The sequence below is a fragment of the Aedes aegypti genome, chromosome 3, assembly GCF_002204515.2.
Source record: "Aedes aegypti strain LVP_AGWG chromosome 3, AaegL5.0 Primary Assembly, whole genome shotgun sequence".
Classification (NCBI taxonomy): Eukaryota; Metazoa; Arthropoda; class Insecta; order Diptera; family Culicidae; genus Aedes; species Aedes aegypti.
Genome location: NC_035109.1, coordinates 90,512,985 through 90,535,592, shown reverse-complemented (window position 1 = coordinate 90,535,592; position 22,608 = coordinate 90,512,985). Strand labels below are relative to the sequence as shown.

General features: G+C 36.9%; 1 protein-coding gene across 2 annotated transcripts in view; it reads left to right on the top strand.

Moving 5' to 3' along the window:
- The window catches only part of LOC5566176, a 37,982-nt gene extending 16,082 nt beyond the window's left edge, over nucleotides 1-21,900 (top strand). The window contains exons 2-4 of one of the 2 annotated variants that reach the window (XM_001650474.2): nucleotides 10,890-11,176; nucleotides 20,820-20,947; nucleotides 21,007-21,900. In XM_001650474.2, coding sequence (XP_001650524.1) covers nucleotides 10,890-11,176; nucleotides 20,820-20,947; nucleotides 21,007-21,273 — 682 coding nt within the window. In that variant the 3' untranslated portion in view covers nucleotides 21,274-21,900. The remainder of the gene's footprint in view (nucleotides 1-10,889; nucleotides 11,177-20,819; nucleotides 20,948-21,006) is intronic. The other variant, XM_001650476.2, reaches the window with a different exon arrangement.
- Nucleotides 21,901-22,608: the final 708 nt, after the last annotated feature.

The following is a 22,608-nucleotide window of genomic DNA, read 5'->3' as shown; positions in this document are numbered from 1 at the left end:
AGAAAATTGAGAGAATCTTTCCCTTATCACTCTCTGTAACAATTATGATATGCAGCACATTATGAGATCCTGTTTATCGTGTACTGCTACAACTCTGATTAGATCGGGGGGATAGCAGTGTATGATAGAACCCCTCTGAACATGCTCCAAACCTGGCGAACACCATTGCTATCGAATGCTCGGGGATAGTTTATCGTTCAAAACTTGTTGCAACTTTCCATACATTGCCGAACATGGACCGCTACAGATGGGATGTTTTTCTTGGCTTGACTTTTCTTACCTAAAGCGAAGAACAATTTTAAAAAAGTTAGTATTAATTCTTCCAGGAATTTCCCTCTAGATTCGATCTGGAATGCTCTTAAGTCCGCTAAAAAACTCCTATTCAGGATTAATCTTGAAACAGTTACGTTTTAAATATTCAAGTATTCCTTCTTACAATTGTTTCTTAAAGTGTTTGTCATAATATTGTTCCTTGTATGTCTTATTGGATGCTTCAAGGACTTGCTCAAGGCATTTTTGCAAGCGTTTTTTTTCAGTGATTGTCTTTGAAAATTCATCACCATTTCAATCAATAATTTTTGCAAAGAATATTCTCGGAAGTTCCTTTAGAAAGTGTTCAATGAATTCCAAAAAAAAAACATTTTTTTGGCAGTGAGAACTTTTGAACCAAACTTTAGATGAATTCTTTAATAAAATGAAATAATTTCCGATGTAATTCGAGATAGCAATTGATATAGTATATTTGTCGAAATATTTAAATTAAATGTATGGGTAATTTTAGAACAAATTCATGAAAAAATCCCTTAGACTATTTTTTTCTAAAGCTTGCACTACCCGAGCAAAGTCCAACATCAAAATGAAAGCAAGTCGAAAACATATCTTGTTTTCAGCATCAAGTTGATATCATAATTTGATATCAGTTTATCATTGATTTATTCGATGTCATAATTTGTTTTCGTTCTGCTATCATTTTAAATTTTTGTTAAAGTTATAATTTTAATAAATTATAAATTTATTCCAGTTACATGTATAAACGATATGAGAATATAAAAATAAAGCAACCATTTTGACGCAGACTCGTTTCTTTATCAAACGAAAACATGTATATCTCAGTGAGTTCTCAATTTGCTGTCCATGATAGCACAAACAGTTTTCAATTTGTTTTCACTGACAGCAAAAATAGTTATCAATTTGATTTCATGGGAATATTTTTCTGCTCTCAGTTTTGATATTTTAACCGTTAAAACGACCAAAATGACAACAAACTGAGTTATCAAAATCTATGACATCACAACATCAAAATTAGTTTTCAATATGATCTCAAGCTTTGCTCGGGTACCCTATACTTGAACAATGTTTATTATGGTAAACACATCATCGCTAAATAACATTTTAAAGAAATTTTTTATGGAATTCTCCTATATATATTTTTTTAATTGTTTGCGTTAGAAAGTTAAAAAAAGTATCTAGAATTGTGATCAAATTTTAATCAGTTAATTGCATATTTCAATGAAGACTTTTTGAGAAATCCTTAGAAAATTGATCAAAAGTTTGATTAGCGAAATTTTCAACAAAAAAGCCTGTCTTAATCGCTGGAAGAATCCTTAAAAGTTGTTCCCCGAAACCGATCGAACCGTACAAGGGTTTTGGTACCGGGAATGCCGGTACCGAAAGTACCGGTAAAACCGACCCTTTTTAGGTACCGAAATACCGGTACTGGAAAGCGTTGAGTACCGGTATTTTCGGTACTGCTGAAAAATCTAACGATTATTGGAATTAGAATTTATTAGGAATCCATAAATATTTTCACAATAAATGGTACGTAAGTTTAGTAAAGACGAATTTCTCAAGTCGATCAAGGAACGTATCATATAAGGGTTCGTTAAAATTTTTGCATCTTTTCATCACTAAGTATTAGACCTATTCAAATATCAGGAAGTTCCTCAGTCAACCAATATTTTGATTTTTCATGTCGAAATGAACTTCTGGTCAAAATTTCAGTCAATTTGGAGAAAATTTAGATGTGCTTCAAATCAATTATGTGTTTTAGGACTATTTTCAAGCTTTGAAAATTCATAACTACTGAACGGAGCAATAAAACTGATCGGAAATACCTCTACATCAGGCCTGTCCAACCTTTTTGAACCGCGGGCCAAATTACCGAAACAATTTTGTGGCGCGGGCCACATTTTTAAACTCACAAATATTTGCATGAAATCTGACAAAAATTAATAATGAAGTTCATAAAAACTGACAAGAATCAGAGAATGAAAAATATTTAATTTCAAGAAATAATTAGAATATTACTGCAAAGCGTTCTGCTGGATATTGTGGAAGCCCTTTCAAAAATTTTAGAACAATCTAGTCCAGAATATTTTGATGAATCTACTCCAGAAATTTTGCGTCATGTTAGAATATCCAGAATTTTATAAAAATCATAATCCGAATTCTGCTAGGATCCGACCTAGTATTATTAGCATGATCCGGGATGGGCTAAAATCCTGATCAAGCTTTCTTGAAAATCTCGGTCAGAATGTCCAGCATTTCACAAGAATCGTGCCTAGGACTTCTTCAGAATCTCACTCTTTATTTTGAAATGCATCCTTGAAATCTTTGATAATGCTAAATTATTAAAAAAAAACTATTCAAAATTTAATTGTAAATTATTATAAACATTGTAATCTTGCCCAGAATTTTTGAAAATTATGTTTTGAATACGATGAAAATTCTGGCGAGAAGTCTATGGACTGCTGAACAAAATTCAGTGAGAATCTTGCTAATGATATCCGTGCAAGGCGTTTGCAGAATTTTTAACAAATCCTGTTCAACATTTTGTTGAAAGCCTGTCTCTTTTGTAATCCTGTCAAGGGTTCTGCGTGAATAACGCCCTGGTGTAGGGAATATTTATTCCCAAGAAGCCTATGATTCAGTGATATTATGTATGAAAATTTAGCCTGTTTTCCATAAGTTTTGTTCAGGTTGCATGGTAGTCATGGTAGAAACATTGACGAAACACCCAGAATTTGATATTTAGAATTTGAATCATCCATAAAATAAAGTATCTTAAAAGATTCAATAAAAAAGCAGTTTAAATGATTACCAAACTAAAATATTAGGTTCAAACTAAATTGAAAATTTAATAGTCTTGGTATGTACTAACTTCCGAATGGTACTATAGTCAACGGGCCAAATATGAGAAGAATCTTCGAACCCTTCGCGGGCCGGATGTGGCCCGCGGGCCGTACGTTGGGCAGTCCTGCTCTACATAGTAGTTTATTCAATTCTACAAACTTTCGTCGTACACAGTTTTATGATTGGAGCAAGTTTAAACATAGTTTGGTTGCGGTTTGTGCTTGAAGGTTCATGAAAATCATTATTTTTGGGGAGTGTTCTCCCTGAAAAACATACCTGTATGAAAAATACGGATTTTAATGCATCAGTACCTGATGACTATGCATTTCTAAAACTCAATTCCGTTTAACGATACCTTTTATCTCACGAAAATAAATTGTTAAAAATAGGTAATAAGGAAGCATATTCGTAAATCCGCTGTGTCTGAGCCAAGAACACCACCATGAGCTTCAAGGAATGTAAAAAATGAACACGTTAGCACTGCTTTTTCTCAGTCAATGATAATGATTATTTTCAAATCGTTCTGAATAGTCAGTGAAATGTGATCAAAACAATCATCAATCGGAAAGAAAAAGCAATGCTAATTTGTTCAATTCATTCATTCGACGGTACATGTGTCATGCACGATTTAACTATCATCAGGTTGGGATAGGTTGTTCGATCTTTGGGTATTTTTGTAATTTATTTCCTAAAGCAACATGAAAGCTGTTTATGGTTAATGATTTAATAGATTTATTATGTTTCTTTCCTGTCGATTAGGGCCTGGAAAAATAATGCTAATGTGTGTTTTTTATAGCACACATATTAAGAAAACCGTGATTTCTGGGTACCGTGGAAAACAAATTTTGATCAAACAATGTTTAAACTTAATTTAATCTTATTGGCGTGTTCGACAAACTTTAACAGAATAGAATTAGCTTTCAATAGGTGGTAATAGCAAGTGATTTTGATTTATAAGTATTGAGTTATGATTTTTTAAACCTTAAAATAAGCGTAAAAACACATTTTCAACTTGAAGCATAGTAAAATCTCTATCAAATGAGCTGAAAATTGGACCAGACATTGTTTTTAACATGAGAATTCAGAATACTGCTTGACCGGAAGATTTCCAGACATTTTTTCAAATATGAACAGGTCTACTAAGTATGGTATATCTCCTTACATAGAAATGATAGAAGCACGCTCATTGTTTGCATCTTGTTTCTGTTTAAACATGTTTTGGAACATTTAAAAAATACTGAGGGTGAAATTATTGAACGGGAATGATTCAGAAGATCATATGCTTACTTACAGGATTATTGCATTATCCATCATCGAATACAAATGAAGCTGCTGATGGTGGATATCGAGCTTTCTAGACAGCTAGACACAAGTATAAAGAAAGTTTTCAGGATTATGAAGTCTTTGAAGGTGCTTCAATTATGGCACAAAGATTGATAGAATTTTTTCGGATTAGTTTGTGTATTACGAGTCTGTTCAAAGCAAGTTCAAAGATGCATGGGCGACAATTCGAGTAGCATCCGAGATGGACCCAGAAAAAGCTTTCTCGTTGTCTGACAGTTCGTTAGAAAAGTATGCACACATATGGCAGTTAAACATTCAACTTTGAACATGCTTTGTATTTTTAAATCGTACTATATGAATTAAAAGCAAGGTGATTACAAGAAAAATGGCAATACATTATTCATTTTGAACCTCACCTCATAAAAAGCCTAGAATAACTTCTGTGGTGATTTGGCATACTGTCGAGTAGGCCATACTAATCTGGAGGATAGTTATCACAAAACTGTCAAGCTAAAAAGACATGAAAACTCCACATTGGCGACGAGCGTTCCTGCGTGTTGCAGTAGTAAATGGAAAATTAAGATGGAAATACTTGGATTGCAAGCATATCTGTTGAAGAACAGAAAGAAGCAGCCAAAATAAAACAATCGAAAATAGTGTAAGTTAAAACTAAAATGAAAACTCGTTGAATAACGGGTTGCCGTAACGACGGCGGAAATGTTCAAGCTCACCCCAGAGGTGGGCTGCCGTAGCGACGGATTCTATCCGTCGGGTCCGGCGGAAACAAAAGCTCGCCTTAGAAGGGGGCTGCCGTAGCAACAGATTTGATCTGTTGGGTCCGGCGGAAAAAAAAAATCAAGCTCACCATACAACGGAGCTGCCGAAGCGACAGATTTGGTCTGTTGGGTCCGGCGATAAAAAGAACCAAGCTCGCCTTAGAAGGGGGCTGCCGCAGCGACGGATTCTATCCGTTGGGTCCGGCGAAATAAAAACGAAAAAGCTCGCCGTAATAGGGAGCTGCCGTAGCAACAGATTTAGACCTGTTGGATACGGAGGAAAAACCAAGCTCGCCTTATGAAGGGGCTGCCGTAGCAACGGATTCTATCCGTTGGGTCCGGCGGATAAAGATGATGCTCGTTATAGGAGCTAGGTGACCTATAGATGGACTCAACCATAACTGTTGGCAAAGTATAAAAACGCGTCAATAACGAGTGTTGAACCATTTTTTCAGATTGAAATAGGAAAACAGGTCCACGATGCAATGGAATTCAGATCACGACCATTGTGGCCCAATCGGTATAGAATCTGGCCGAAGAAGTACATTCAAACGAAATTGTAACCATATGCCGCAGAAAACGCCACACAAGAAGTTTCAGTATTTTTGAAACAATATTGGTTGATTGGTGCTGTATATCGAGCATATCGAGGTGTCATAGAGTCGTCACGGTGGTGGACCATCACTAAAAATTTACGGACTACACTGGATAAGTTCCAAAAGATGGTAGGGTTGACCGTTAACGAGCGGGCACTTAGCGTACAGGAAGGTTTGTTGGTTCCGCTACGAGATTCGTTCAGGCGTCGAGCTGCCAAGATAACGGTCAACGGGCTTCCTAACATGAAGTATCCGACTTCGAAGTCGAATTTGGGAAGTCTTGATCCGCTGGTAGAGGAAAATCTTCTTCACGGGGGTGCTGCAATAACTTGTTCACGTTCAGGTCATTAACTTCCATGAAGTCAACGATGTGATCTAGCCGGGAAGCTACGCTTCCATGTCGGACATTAACTCTACTCAGTCGTGAGCTAGAACGCAACCCATGGCATCTCCGACCAGCGCAACTTGTCTATTGAAGCCAATTCCTTCGTCGATCTTCAAGAATTCCGCATAGACTTTGTTGGCACTGACAACCGAGCGGTTGATGGCATCCGAACAAGCCGTCAGCAATGGAATGGCTTGGATCAGGATGTCGGTTATGGTGGGAAAGTCGGCCATCGAAGGCAAAGCGTCGAACAAATACGAATTGAGGCTGGACAGAATACCCAACGCATTGGTACACATGGACGGACACGGAATCAGCTGAATCGTCACGTAGCCCCGTGTTCTTCAAGAGAAAAGGAGATGTGGTGATTTGGCATACTGTCGAGTAGGCCATGCTAATCTGGAGGATAGTTATCACAAAACTGTCAAGCTAAAAAGACATGAAAACTCCACAACTTCTATAAGAATATTCAGAATAAATCCTCAAGGAACTCTGGAAGGATTCTTCTCGGAATTGCGGGAAGTTTTTCTCCATTAGTTTATTGTCTGAAATCAGGAACACTCGCTAGAACGCGATCATGTGAATAAAGTGACCTTTCTCTGTGCGCCAGATCTACTTATCACAACCCTCAACAGTAATGTGGAACTGTATTATTCAAAAGTGCATCTCAATTCTTCAAACCGTCTAACATCACAAACGAGATTAACACCCCGTATGCGTTCCGAACACCGGATATCGAACCATTTAGCGTTTCGCCGGAAAACCATGTTATCGCATTGTCTACTTTAGCTCATTTCGCTTCATCGCATCGTATGCTGCCTTGAACACCGTAAACAGATGGTGAGTGTACGTTATACTTACGAAATTTATCTAATATCATTCGTAACTTATACGAATCGTAAGGAGTAATTCTCGCTGAAACCAGACAGTCATCGGCACACATCTTTAGAATTCCAATTTCATGTCACTGATCGCTAGTATATGCTAAAACTAAATGGTGCTCCTTTCGGTTTTCTCAAATTGGTGGACCCCTCGTATGTCAGCCAGCTAGTCAGTTTGTGAAAAAGCCCATTTTTTTATAAATCTTAGGTATTTTTTCGCGTGATATATCTCTTATTTTCTTTGGAACACATAGCAAACTTTGTGGCACATTATTGAGGAAGGATATAGCTTTCATTTTAAGCTAAAAACAATTTGGCTGCCATTTTGAATTTGGCCGCCATCTAGAATTTCTTTAGAAAAACTGTTTTTTGAGTATTAGCGCACCGCTCGTTTTGAATTCTGAAATCACAATGAAAAGGCTGAGAAAAAAACTGATTTTAAAAAATAAGGTTTTTTTTGTAAACTAGCTGGCATAGGAGGGGTCCACCAAGTTGAGAAAACCGAAAGTTTTAGCATATACTCGCGATCAGTGACATAAAATTGGAATTCTAACGATGTGTGCCGATGGCGGCCTGATTCCAGCGAGAATAGGGTCCTAAAGCCCTGTCCCGATTTTAGTGCCAAACGCTTAAGTTTAAGCCAAAAACACATGTTTACTCAATTTTCTAATGTTTTCCGTTGGTTTAAGTCGAAAAACACTTTTTTTTAGATTTTGTCACACCCCTTGGTTTAAACTCAAATTTTGGGTGTATTTTGTTTTCCGTGTCCCTTCCGAAATGTCAGATAGGAACAACCCCAGTGTTGAAACTAAAACCCCTGTGGTGTTTTTGTCGACTAAGCGAACGTCAAACATGATCTCAAGTGTCAAGGTTCATTTATGGACCCAATTTTTAAATTAAAGTTTAAATATGATATAGCCGTTATTTGAGCGGGAAAAAATGCTAAAGTAGTTGAAGTAACATGCTCTTTCGGGTTGTTATATAAAAACAAGATTTTATTAAAAATTTTAGGACCCAATTGCTCTAAGGTGAACATCTGGTCCGTTGTTTAACAGCTCTTTGGCGAGCCAGTCTGGTATCCACTAATCATCCACGAATCCGCAAGTGGTATCAGTCTGATTAAATGACTTATCGTAGTATTGAGCAGATTTCTGCTCATCTTTTATAAAATAACGTAGAAACAAGATTACAATCATTCGTGATACTAATGATAATTTGCTCCCAGCAATCAGTGAGTCAGTAGTGCAAACTGAACGCCACAATTCATCCATAATCAGTTTGTATGATCAACCGTTCAGAAGACCAATCTTGATTATCGTCTCTCGTTGGAATGCCTAGCCGCAGGCTGAATCACTTGTATGATCAGTGTGGGAAAACGTTTGCCACTTTGCATGCATTGTGTCATGTAATGATTACTTTGCTGCTAATAGGGCACTATTTAAAAACCTGTACATATGTTGGTTGCCATTTTTCTACTGATACTGACTGACCGGGGCGATCGTCTAATGAGCCGATGCAGCGAAGGGGACTTTATGCGGTTAACCGAATGACCTTTCCGCGGCGACGAAGCGCGAACCGTCCAAAGAACAATGGAACATTCTGTGTGCTGCTCGCGGCTTTCCTGCTATGATCAACTCGCGTGGACACATGTGAGTGAACCGTTAGCCCATTTGGTATGCAAAGTCAACGTTAATTACCGTATGAGTGACAAACGTACGTACGAAATGTGAACAAAACCGACTTAAGTGAGGTAATACTGGGTCTTTTAGCTGTATAACCGGTAACCTTCAGCTTAGAGGAACAATCGAGAATTTCATGGCGATTGTAGAAAAAAAAAATGATCGAGATCTGTGCCGCTGTTGAAAGATGACTCAAGGACCAAAGAAGTGGTTTTACGGTGCTCCTCGGAGCATCATAATTTGAAACAAAAAATCTAATTGAATATACACTCCCGTGCATTACACGTCCAATTGAAAATCTTTAAGCCGCATTCGAAAGGCAAAGAGTTATTCTTATTTCGAATTTATTTTTCCAAAAACATTTTTTGAATTTTGTATGCTAAGTTTTTTCTTAAAGTTGTGACATTTTTCAAAAAACACACTGGAAAATCATATCTAATTTCCTCAGCATTGGGTCGACCAAAATTTTAAATCAAAGTGTCATTAGAATCGTAATCTTATATTCTTTGAAGAGAACCCACGAAATTTTGGCGGAAAAATCTGGAAAGTATTCAAAATCAATGAAACAGTCAAGTCATCGTGCAAAAGTTTGGGTTCACCCCTCAGTATGATGCAAATCGTGCAAAAGTTTGGGTTCACCTGAGCCGCACGCACATCATTTTTGTCAATATCTCTGCCATTTTTCAACAGATTTTTATAATTTAAAGCTTTCTTGAGTGCAAATAATGGCGCGTACATGATTGGTTTGAGATTTCACAGATTTAAGTAAGTTCGTAAGTAAGAAAAATGCACGATACACCATACTGAAGAGTGAACCCAAACTTTTGCACGATGACTTGACTGAATGTTTCATTGATTTTGAATACTTTTCAGATTTTTCCGCAAAAATTTCGTGGGGTCTCTTCAAAGAATATAAGATTACGATTCTAATGACATTTTGATTTAAAATTTTGGTCGACCCAATGCTGAGGAAATTAGATATGATTTTTTAGTGTGTTTTTCGAAAAATGTCACAACTTTAAGTAAAAATTTAGTATACAAAGTTCAAAGAATGTTTTTTGAAAAATACATACGAAGTAAGAATAACTCTTTGCCTTTCGAATGTGACTTAGAGAGTTTCAATTGGACGTGTAATCACAGAGATATGGACAGAACACTTTTGCATGTTTTTTAGGGGATGAACCCAAACTTATGCACGGGAGTGTATATGTATTCTTCATCACTTTTCGGCGGTGTAATAATTCTGACAACTGTGAATAAGTGAATGAAACATCATTTAATATCACTATGTTACTTAGCACTTGTGGACTTCTGTCATAGAGAACGCGAAATGGGCCCAAAGTTTTTTTTTTATTTCTCCAAGACATGACGTTCAGGACTGGATTTGATATAGATTTTTTCTTGATAATAATGGTATCGTGAGCACCGTGAGAGTTTGGTAGCGTAACGCATGATGGTTTATTGAATGTAACAAGTCCTTCGTGGGCGCAAACAAATGCCGCAAATTACGCGTGGTTAGGTCATGACCTAAACCCCGAGAGCTTATGGTATGGTTGGCCGCACATGTTAACACCATGTTAATTGCTGTCCGAAGGGGTAGGTTCTTCATTCACAGCTCACCAATGGTTTATCAATATTGGTACCTTTTTATAAAGGGTAAAACGCTTCGATAACCCTTCATCAGTTGCAGTTCAATCAGTTTCCTATGAAGAAAGAGTCCTAACCGAAAATCCAGAAACCATGTGGAAGTTCAAGAAGAGGTATGAATTTTCGTGACATCCGTTTCGCGTGTTCTGGTTGCATTACGGTGAAAAGTGGCGCAATTTGAGAAAAGTTTTTGTTAAGGGACGCAACAAGTGCTGGATGACTGGGAAGGTGCTAGTGTGCTTATGATGATAAATGGTGGGAATTTTCCGTCGCGTCGTTCTGCTTGGATGGAGCCCCTTGAACAAAGTGCGCAAAATTATCGACTTCTCCCTCTGTTTCCGCGAATCGTGAATTGCATCCGATGGAAGAAGAAAAAGTTTTCGCGAAAAGTGCCACCGCCAATTTGTGTCTAATTGAGCGTAACGAGGGGTTGCTCCTTCTGATGTTCCGCCCAAATGATGCATTTGCCTCGATAAATAACCCCACAATTTCCGTTCCAATCATTGCAGTGAGATTCAAATGATGAAGCGCCGCTCGTTAGCCGGAAATTGCGGAGTGGGGGTGTTTGTGATAGCCCTGGTGACGGTTCTGGTGGCCTTTGCGACGCCCAGCTGGCTGGTCAGTGACTATCGGATCACCGGAGCCAAGCTGGATCGATTGGGTCTGTGGACGCACTGTTTCCGCTCCCTGCCGGATGTGAATGATGACTACCAGCGGAGGTTCTTCGTGGGGTGCCGGTGGGTGTACGATCCGTTCACGACCGGGTACGATGAAATCCGGGGATTCCTGATACCACGTAAGTATATAATGGGGTGAAGTAAATATTTTTTATAATCACGCAGTAGTACTTATTAGCCCATAGAAGTATAACAAAAAAAAACGTCAAACGAGGTGAGGTTTCATATCTATACTGAACAATATTTTACCGGGTGCTTATATTGGTCAATGAATTCTCACTCTTCTGATAATAAATAGACCTAGAGCAAAAGTATTTCCAGTATAGAACTCTAAATACCTTGATCATAGAGTGTTGCAAATCACCCCGCATTGATGCATTTGTTATAGAAAATATTTTTGTTGAAAAATAGTTGTTTCAAGCTCGTGAAATAAAATGCAAAATATTATTACTTATTAGTTATGGAACGTAGAGTAGACTGGCCCAGCTTAGTATGGGAGAAAAATAAAGTTGTCTAATTCCACGGGGCACCTCCAACGATTATTCCTCAGGGTTCGAGGAAGACTTCCTGAAAATTTCTGCTCATTTGGTTGTTTCATGAGCTGGCGCAATTGAATTGACGTTAATATGGGATTTTCAGCTCAAACATATGGGAAACAGCACATCATCTCCTGTTTGGGTCAGGAAAATTGCTGATCGTGTTCAATTAAGCCCAGAATGTCAAAAACACTACTTTATACTATAGCGAACCATATTGTAGAAGATTATATCATTATCATATTATCATTCTGGGGTCAATTGAACACGATTAGTTAGTATACGGGACGAAACAGTGGCATAGGGTCAATTTTCAATATATTTGAAACTAATATTCCATACAAACTTCGAATTGAATGCGCCAGCTGGAGGAGCAACCCAATGAGTTCAAATTTTGGGAGAACTTTTTTCTTGCCCTAAGGAACATATAAAGGGAGTGGCCCGTTTAGTTTTACATCTTTTTTGTTTAAGGGCCAGCCTAATGTAGAGTATTAGTTTTGTAAACTACATCTTCCTCATGTTTTTAGGTCACGGTTTTGAACATCTATGAAGTGTCAGTTTACAAGACATTCACAAGAGTTATGTTTTATCTATATAAATCATTACAGTAACCGCCCTAATTATAATCACTACTTGAATTGTTGGTTACACGCAGAGGCGCGTCTACGTTCGAAACAAGGACAAACGTTGGCAAATATTATGTGCACATTGAAGCTATGTTATCCCTATGGAATCGTAGGCTGGTAATTAAAAGTTACTATATTTGAGGGGCCCAGTGATATTTTGGTCGGTTTTGAGTTGAGTATAATCTACTGTTTCCAAGCTTTCAAACAATATTTCCATGTGATTTTTCCGAGCAACAGAAAAAAATATAATTCTTAGAAAAAAAGATTGCTGAAAAAGCTCAAAGTAGATTTTTTCAAAACTAGATTTTTGTCCCAGACATCACTTTGCTTCTATCCACCTCATTTTCATGCCATTCGTTACTACAAGACTAAGAAAGCTTTTCCGGAGTAAAAAAAACTACTAAGGTACCGTGAGTAATTGAAGTCGTATAGCTGAGATTCTTCAAATTCTAAAGACTTTAAATTAAAAAAATGAGGTTGTGTAATACACAAGGTGTATATTTTCCAGTTCGGCTTCCAATAAATATAAACGGATTGCTGAAATTAATTTTGGTGTAAAATTGAAGAAAAAAATACAGAACAAGTTTTTGAAAAACATTTTGCTACTTCCATGTACTCCCTGTCCTACCCACTTCCCGCGCCACTGGTTACACGTATTGTGGTACCGAATAAAATAGTGAAATATAGTGGTAAATTCGGGTACACGACGTTAGGCATAAGGACGTTAGGCATAAATACGTTAGACATAAATATGATATGCATAATGGACGTTTGGCATAATGGATGTTTGACATAATGGACATTAGGCATAATGTACGATAGGCATAATTCCCAAAATAAAAAAAATGTAATTGTTGGTGTGAAAAGTGAGCTGACTTTATTACCAATTGTGGAGAGCTTCAAAGATCAAAAGTGTGTCATTTGAAATACGGTTGTCCTGCAGTCGTCCCATAGTTGTGAATCCTTTGAAGTCAATTTATAGGACAAAACTTGATTAAATGATTAGCACGAAAATGCTGTTAATTGCCTTCATTAGCTTTGTGATAACTTTAGTGGCCATAGTCCTGCAAAAGGTATTTTAGTTCGGTTTTACGTCGATCCTTGACCATGAAGTATAAACGTACTCATGTATCGTGCACAAATAAGAATGCAAAATGGCCACTTTGGCAAAGTAAACATTTGGTTAATAACTATGAAAGTGCTCCTAGAACAATAAGCTAAGAGCTTGGGTTGGGATGTAATGCCAAGAATATGAACGACGCTGTAACTGCTGCTCATCTTTTGAGATTGGTTGTATACCTATTATTGGCAAATTTTTCATCAGAGATTACCCTTCTTTAAATTGAAGGCTGTTCTTTATAGTTATACTGTCGACAATATTATCGAAGCTACAGTGGGGATTCGCTCGTTGGGGTCCGCTACATGGAATGACTCGATGGTTGGATGTTCGCTGGTTGGAAAATATTCCAACTAAAAAGCACTCAAATGTCAACAGGAAATGTCAAACTGACTTTGACGTCTGAGTACCGTCGCATTGCAGTCTCCATATATAGAACAAATGCGTATGTATATGTGCGTTTCGTGACGATTTCCTCCCACAGATGCGTTAGTGTGGAGCATTTTCACCAGCTGTCAGTTGTTCCAACTAACTGTTAATGTTAAATCCGAAAATTTTTCTTCTTTTATAATTAAACTGCTTTTTCGAAACAAACTTATTCAAAAATAATGTCATTAAAGCTCTTAATACTTCCATCATCCATTTTCCCTTCTTTGAACTATTGGCTGTTCTTTATTCTTATACGGTCAATTCAATTACTATAAGAAAGAAACCTTCTTCCAATTATATGCTGTTTTGTGGATATTTGCTGTTCTAATAGTTATTGGAATTGTAGAAGTAAATATTTCCATCATAAAATGCACGCCATGCTAAATGCTATGCTATGTTAAATTTGAACTTGACTGTTAAATTGACTTTAAAATCAAATTTTACTTTTCAAACTCGACGAATTTTAAATATTTTCAAGGTGCTTTCGGCAATGCTCTCATATGTGGCTGAACAAAATTGCTTGAAAATCATCGAAAATTGTTGGCAATTGCAAAGGAACTGTTTTCACAACATTAAATTGATGAGCAGACTCGGAGTGGAAATATAACACTTTTATTGGCGTCACATTACCAACATACTTATTAGAATGGTTCAAAAAATCGTTTTTCGATTCTAGATCAAATTCTGAGTGTCCTCCCAAAATATGAGCTCATTTGGATGAAAACTGAGACTGCACAAGCCATTTAAAGCTTATTAAAGCTACTATGGGAAAAGCAAGCAATTCATGCAATCGATCATAGTGTTTACCCATGTGCTCTTGGGGATTAAAACTAAGTTGATACTGTGAGATACAATAAGCTACAACTTTCCCGAACACCGTTTTCAAATCGGCCGCCCTAGCAATTAGTAATATATTCTTGAATGAGTTGTAAAACTTTGGCTATAATTATTGGACTGTTCTGCAGGCATCACTGGATATATGCAGTAAAACATAGTAGCCATGATTTGTGCATGCTATCTTTCGCGCCAGGTGCAGCACTGTTGCCTGTTCAAAAGTTAAATGAGCACTACTGAAGAATTTGTGACTGGATATAAATCAATAACTAATTCCTGAGGCATCCGATTTGAAAACAGTCTTCGGCAAAATTGTAGCTGATGAATGTGTCTGACAGTATCAACATAGCTCAAATCACCAAGAGCACATGGGCAAACACTATGACCGATTGAATGAATTGCTTGCTTTTCCCATAGTAATTCCCATATAAACTTTGAATGGCTTGTGCAGTCTCAGTTTTCATTCGAATGAGCTCAAATATTGAGAGAACACTCAGAAATTGATCTTGAATCGAATGAGCGGTGTGGAGCAAAAACGATTTTTTGAACCACTCTAATACTTATTATTGTTGAAGATAATATCAACTATCATGACATGAATTTTTAGATTTTTCTTTAGAACCCTTCTAACGCAATTATGTAAGAGAAATATAACAAAAAATGTCATAAGTATGCCTAATGGGGTATACTCGGTAAATTACCATGTCTTGCAAGTTACCCCGCCGTTGCAAGTCAAGGGACTCATCAAATTCAACTTTAATTTCAATTCTGACTTAACTACACTGCCCTTAAAGGCATATCTGGCCCATATGGAAAAAGCAGTTATGTGGACAATTAAGAGCTTAATAGCTCTCAAAGTTTGAAGTTTGTCTTGTCATACAAATATCCATAATTTTCATAACAATACGTGTGCATGTCATATTCATTTAGCACATGTGCAGTGCAAAAAACATAAAGTTGAACACAATGCACGCTGCTATTTGGGTTGAAAGTTCATATAGAGACTATTATGCCTTTATTTTTCAATAACAGACAACATCAACTTCGTATTTTTCGCAACATTTTCGAGCAAAGCCAGTGCATTTTGTTGTAAAATGTATGAATCACACTCTCCTTTCCATGTCATTCATTGGCAGCCTTGCTAACCCTCTAATCCACAAACTTTTATTTTTGATTTAAATATCATTTTTAGCTATCTAGAAACGATTCAAGCACCTTTTAGGCAATGTATTTTTTTACTCGCAAATTTATGAATTCAATTTTTCTAATTTTTGTTTTTGAACTTCACATTCTTTTTTATTTCTGGTTTACGTAAAATGGAGTGAAGTTGACCACTTTTGAATAATTCTGTACTATAATATCTTGAGGAATGCATGTTTTATCAACCAAATATTTATAAAACAGCACTCAATTTATTATTATTGAAGTGGAAACGAGCAATTGAAAGCAAAAAAGTGATCTTAGCAGTGTTTATAGACTTAAAGCGAGCATTTGAAACTATTGATAGGACTAAATTGTTAGGGGTATTGTTCAAGATTGGCGTGAGAGGTTCAGTCTTGAAATGGTTCGAAAGCTATTTGACCGGCAGACAGCAAACAACCTTGTATGATGGAAGAGAATCAGCAGCCATTGATGTGGAGTTGGGAGTTCCTCAAGGAAGTGTATTATGACCTTTGTTATTTATTATTTATATGAATGATATTAAGGAGATTATGACGAACGGTGAAGTAAACATGTTTGCTGATGACACAGTAATATTTATCATCGCTAATGATTTTGTTGAGGCGTATAATGCACTTGAAGCTGAACTGCTCAGAGTAAGCAATTGGCTGAAATCTAAAAAGCTTTTGCTCAACGTTAAGAAAACAAAATATTTAGTCATAACTAACAAAATTAAGGAAAGAAATATTCAACCGCTACATATCGATGGACAAGAAATAGAAAGAGTGGATAACTTAAAATACTTAGGAGTAATTCTTGATGATAAGCTTTCATTCAATGATCACGTGGACTACACAATAAGAAAAGCTGCACAAAAGCTAGGTGTTATTTGCAGAATTAATTCATTTCTAGATGTCGGATCAAAAATCATGCTATATAAAGCAATCGTGGCGTCACATTTTGAATACTGTCCGTCTGTGCTGTTCCTTGCCAACAGAAGAACAAGTCTATGCGACTTATACTAGGGTGTCATCGTACAACTTCTTCAGCTACTATGCGTGAGTGTCTCCAATGGATGAATGTCGAGGAGAGGATCATTGTAAGAACATTAGAATTCGTATTCAAAATTAAGAATCAATTACTACCAACGTACTTGACAGAAAATATTCAATATGGAACGGATATACATAATTATAACACAAGAGCAGCATCGGATCTACGACTACCGAACTTTAAGAAAACTGGAACTCAAAACTGTCTCTTTTTCAAAGGATTCCAACTCTTCAACCGACTACCTACCGAAGTAAAGCAGGCAAACAGCATTTATTCATTCAAGAGAATGTGTATAAGATGTGTCAAAGATGGATTGATATGAATCATGATGATGGACATACGCGGGAGCAAGAATGAAAGTTAAAAAGAAAATGAAGAAACATGAATTAAAAACCAAATATCACTATGATAACTCGTCCAATAAGCCTCCCAACTACTAACGAAGCGTATGGGGTGGAGGTGGGACCAAATACGGCCCAATGGGACCATCAAAAAAAAAATATATTTTTCAAGCCTGTACTGATTGGATGTTGATCGAATTATATTAACGAAAATTTGACGAAATGTTAATATAATAAACAAAACAAATTTTAGAAATCAAAAAGAGAAGTTTTTGATTTCGAAATAAGTTAATCAAACACTGCATAGGTTTCCAAAAATAAAGAGATATGCTATTTACTTAATCTGGGATCAATGATTCAAGTATAAAAAGCCTCACAACTCTTAGATAAATCGGTCAATTTTAGAATTGAATTTGGTGAATTACCAAATAAACCACATTAAACGTCTAAGGGAGTGCATTTTTTTAGACAGCAGCAACCTGTTCACGAGAAGAACATTTTTTCTGCGAAAATGATTTTGTATTCTCAATCCAATGCAAAATCGAAACTTGGTTCTGGAACAAATCTGGAATGTATGACATAGTTTATATATAAGGTACATCGGGGCAAGTTGAAACGGGTGGCGCAAGATGAAATGCAAAGTTTTCAATAAATGGATAACAATAAATGATATCAGATATTTTTTTCCTAAGAGTTTGTTCCATCGGTTAACATAATTTTGCTGTAATTGAATTCTCATCATAATGAGATTTCACTATAAAACCTTGCCATTTCATCTTACCCCAGCCGTTTCTACTTGTCCCGGTGTACCTTAGGCAGCGTCCATTTATTACGTAACGCTAAAATTGGACATTTTTGCCTACCTCCCCCCCTCCGTTACGCTGTTTGTATGAAATTTTTTAAATTTTTGTATGAGCTGCAACGCTTGAGCCTACTTCCTCCTGCTCCTAGAGCGTTACGTATTAGTGGATTCCACCATAGTCTTGGTGCAGAGCTTCCTACCCGGTGGTTCGCGGACCCCTAGCGTGCCGTGACGACTTTTTTTTTAACTTCTTCTTTTTTTCCCACTCTAGTCACTCTAGTGTTCCCGCATTTGATATTTGCGTTTCAAACGCACACAGCAATAAAAGTTAGTTTTCATGGCTAACTCGATGGTCCTTTAGATCGCAGTTGCACTGGTTTTGTGTTCTGTAACTCGATACCTCCCTAACTCGATGGTCCCTTCAATATCAAATAAGGGAGAGTTAACTGTAGTAATTTTAATAACTTAAATATCAGCTGTATTGTGGATATTTTCATTTTTCTTTACTCATCGTTTCAACCATTTTCATCCAAGCTTTAAATGTATAAACATGCCAATTTTTAATAAAATTGTTACTGAACAACAATTTACAAAAGAACAACTACTATTATTTTGAGTGATTTCACCTGGTGCTTAACTTTTTAACCGGTAGTGTAAAAATTTTGATGAAATTGACGATATTTGTAGTTCTCTGCCAAATTTTCATGCCGATTGCTTACATAGAAACAAAGTAATAGCATGTCAAAGTTGAGCATTTTATATCAAAATCGCCTTTCACTACTATCATTCTGAACACAACTGTATGAACCCTGAGAATATCGAAAAAGGATTTCGTTCATATGACTCGCGAATGAAGTTTTTAGGAATTTTGCCAATAATTCATCGCTATGCCAGAATACACTCAGGAGGAGATGTTCGCTACGATTCCTATCGTAAAAGCTTTATCAAAAGTGGAATACAACCCGAAAATGCTTTATGAAGTGAGGATCAAGATAAAAGCATATTGTTAGCTGAATGTAAGGCAACCGAGAGGTGGAACCGGTAGTACGCCAAACATTTGAATGGAACTGAGCATGAACATGAGCATGATTGACCGCCCGCAGATGCTACTCCAAGGATCACACACTACTCGCTAAACATTTGAATGGAACTGAAGGCATAAACTCGAAGATTCATGATAACGTGGTGACTACGTGAATACACTCAACAACTCGAAAATAATAAATCCGCTGGATGGTTTTGGAGTGCAGCTGATGCAAATTAATCTAGAGAAGTTATTTTTTTTCTGTTATTGACTGTAAATTAAAATGTGAGAGCTTAAAAAAAGTTGAAAATCGGAAGAGTGCAAGCGATGTTACATAAATTACGCTACCTAAATTATAGAAAAAAAATAAATAGAAAAGGTATATTTTTTTCTGGGACAAAACGCTAATCAAATGGTCAAAATTACCGCTTATTTTCTCACTGAAACCATAAAATTGTCACTGAACCCAAAAATGCAATCAGACTGATGGTTTTACCGTTTTCAAAATAATTTTTAGTTACTAGAGAAACCTGTTTCGAAAAATGTCATAATTTTGAACTTTTATCGCCAGATGGGATTTGAAATGTTTTAAAAATAATTTAAAATGTATTCTTCTGGCAAATTTTAGGCCTTGCAACTTGGTTGAAGACTGCAAGTCGATCGTGGTTAAAATTCAACGGAATCGTAAAACCAAGAACAAATAATAAATCTTGGTAAGTGTGTTAGAGTAGAGTACTAGTAAGTAGAGAAGGGAGCAAAAACGCGGATTACAAATTAGTATTGAAAAACACCTTCTAAATTATAAACATCAATCAGAATTACGTATGGCTTAACTTCTTCTTTAGCTAAATTGTTGGTTGACAGAACCACTCTCCGACTCAACAGCGATGCAAGACTTCGAGCTACCACTTTTCCTTTGTTCCAGCATTTCCTAATGTCTAAATGGAAGCTATTCAAGGCGCTTTCGTCAGGCCTAATAACTGGTCACACTAGTGCTATTATACCGTGCATTTAGTGCTACCTGCTCATATTCAACGCTTTTCGTCGTTGCATTTGCGTGTGTCGCAATCTGTTTAGGTAGGTACCTAGCTAATCAGCTATTTTTTTCTCTCGTCTGGATGCCGTGCTGCTCAACCTTTCGTGTCACATCGAATAAAGCTCCACGCCGCCGCCGGTAACCGACCATTAGCGGGTGTCACAGCAGACGGAAGACTTCACCGCCTGCATCTATCCAGCTCCAAACGACGCCATGCATTCAAGTGAATGCCCAGTTTTGACAAAATAATTCCACAATGTTGTTCATTATTATTGCTTCCGTTCCTCATCCCAACCATTAAGTCACTCGAATGCCGGCATTTCATGTGACCAATTTTATGATTCAACGCCTTCATCGGCATGTTTGTTTATCTTGCGATGGCGTTTCTCACGTTAGTCACTTTTTTCTAATTCTCATGTTAGTATCGTTTCAAACGTTACATTTATTTCCCTATGGCTAGGTGTTCTGGGTTAGGCAACACTATTATCTTAAATTGAAAAAAGTAAATTAACTTTTATTACATTTTTTTCTAATTCACCTGGTTGTAAGAATTCAAAAATTCTATTTTTTATAGACTTTTTTTTCTCCGATGCCATTTTTTTTGGCCTATTGCGACTCAATTTCTGCAAGATAGTTTGAAGCAAATAAAATTTCTTCAAAGTGCATTGATAACGCTACCAGGTAGCTATAAAAGTATATTTCCCAACTAGCTTGGTTTCAAATGACGAGAAAAGTTGATTACGCCTACGAATGATGATGCTCCTCCATGTTTAACATTTTTTCTTCTTATTTTCCATTTGCAGCCTTCATGATCGCAACGCAGTTTTTCTACACGCTTTGCACAATCGGTGTCATATTGTCTATGATAATGGTGCTGTTCTTCTTCCTGTGCGCTGGACCGGATCAGAAGTTTTTCCTGAAGCTGATTAGGGTAGGTGTAGTCCATCCGCAAAGAAATACAAGCCACTAAAAGTTATCAATCTTTTCCAGACCATGGGTTTCCTCACGCTGGCGTCCGGAATTAGCGGTGGCATCGGCGTCATAGTGTTTGCCATTTTCGGCAACAAGGACAAGTGGATGCCGGAGCACGCCAACAATTGGTTCGGTTGGTCGTTCATCCTGGCCTGCATTGGAGCCGTGGCTTGCGGTATTGCGGCGTCGCTTTTCCTTACCGAAGCTCACGTGCAAACTCGGAAGCGACGGCAGCTGAAGGAATCGCAGACCCGGTTCCAGATCGATAGCGAGTCCAAGGCCTAGGATGCGTTTGGGAAGCGCTAATCCTTAGCGCACAAAATCGACGTACGCACATTCGGAAGCCGATAAGCAAACAGTACAATCGCGAGAATATGCCTTTTAAAATTGAAGAATCTGTAAATACGAACTTTTTACAACATTCCGTCACAAAGCAACTTTTATTCTCTAGGAAGATCGTACATAATCAAAGCCACGAATCCGTCCGTAATTAGAATTTCTAAGTTTACACACATGTCGTTGTTGAGTGACAAGTTTTAATTTACATTCGAATGTAGATATCTTTTATAGCAATCAAACATTCCATCTCTTAAAGTAAGCCAATAGTGTTATCTTGACTTTGAATGCCAAATTAACGAGTAACTTTCTCAATCTCACCATCGTTCAATAGACACAAACTGTTGATTACTTAAGAGCAAAATTGAATGTTATCAGGAACGGACCAGTTTTTTTAAGTTTCCTCTTAGTTTATGATTTAATGTTTTTCGTTTCCCCTTTTTATTGTTTCGATGTCTAACGACATCAAAAACTGCTGCCTTGAATAAGATAATAACGGATAATGAGGGATTTATCGAAGATGAACGCGGAGTTCATCTCAGAAGTCCAAGTAAAATTTGAATCAATCGGAAAAGAGCTCCAGAAAACGACGAAATTGCAATTGCTTCATATTTTTCGTATATTTTAATGTGCGCCGACTTACCCTGCGTGGTTTGAGAATGCGTGTTAGATATGTAGGTTAGTCTAATAATGATAAGAGACAGAAGATTTTCTATTATTGTAGAAACCATGAACGAAAACATTCGAAATAATAAATATTTTTTAGAACTAAGTCTTTGTAACTCTTATTTTGAAAGAATCTTCGAAATCAGCTTATATTACTCTTCGTTAAAATTGGGTGAGCTCCTTAATTAAAAATAGCAGCTAAATTTCAGGATGAACTTTTGGTCTTAGAGTTATGGGCTAATTGTTAATCGGAAATGTTTTAAAAACAACCCAAAGCAATAAAACAGTATTTCTCAGTGCTACAAAAACAGTACTTTTCAGTGCAAAAACTGTACTTTTCAGTACTTTTTATTCTACTATTGATCCTTGTTTGGACCCGTGCCTTCGTTTTTTTCAATGAATCCGTTAGCGAAAGGTAACGGTGATAATCCCTCTTGGACACCATCTTGCGATAAAAATCTCTTAAAAGGTCACCTCTTCTTTGGTTTATTCACTGAATAGGTTTGCAACCACGAAAGGAAGGTGAACCTCTGAATTCACCATTTCCTTCCAAAAAAGCGGGATTTAAAACTGTCACTAAACGTGGCAAAAAAAGGAAGAAAGCATATTTCTCCGGAA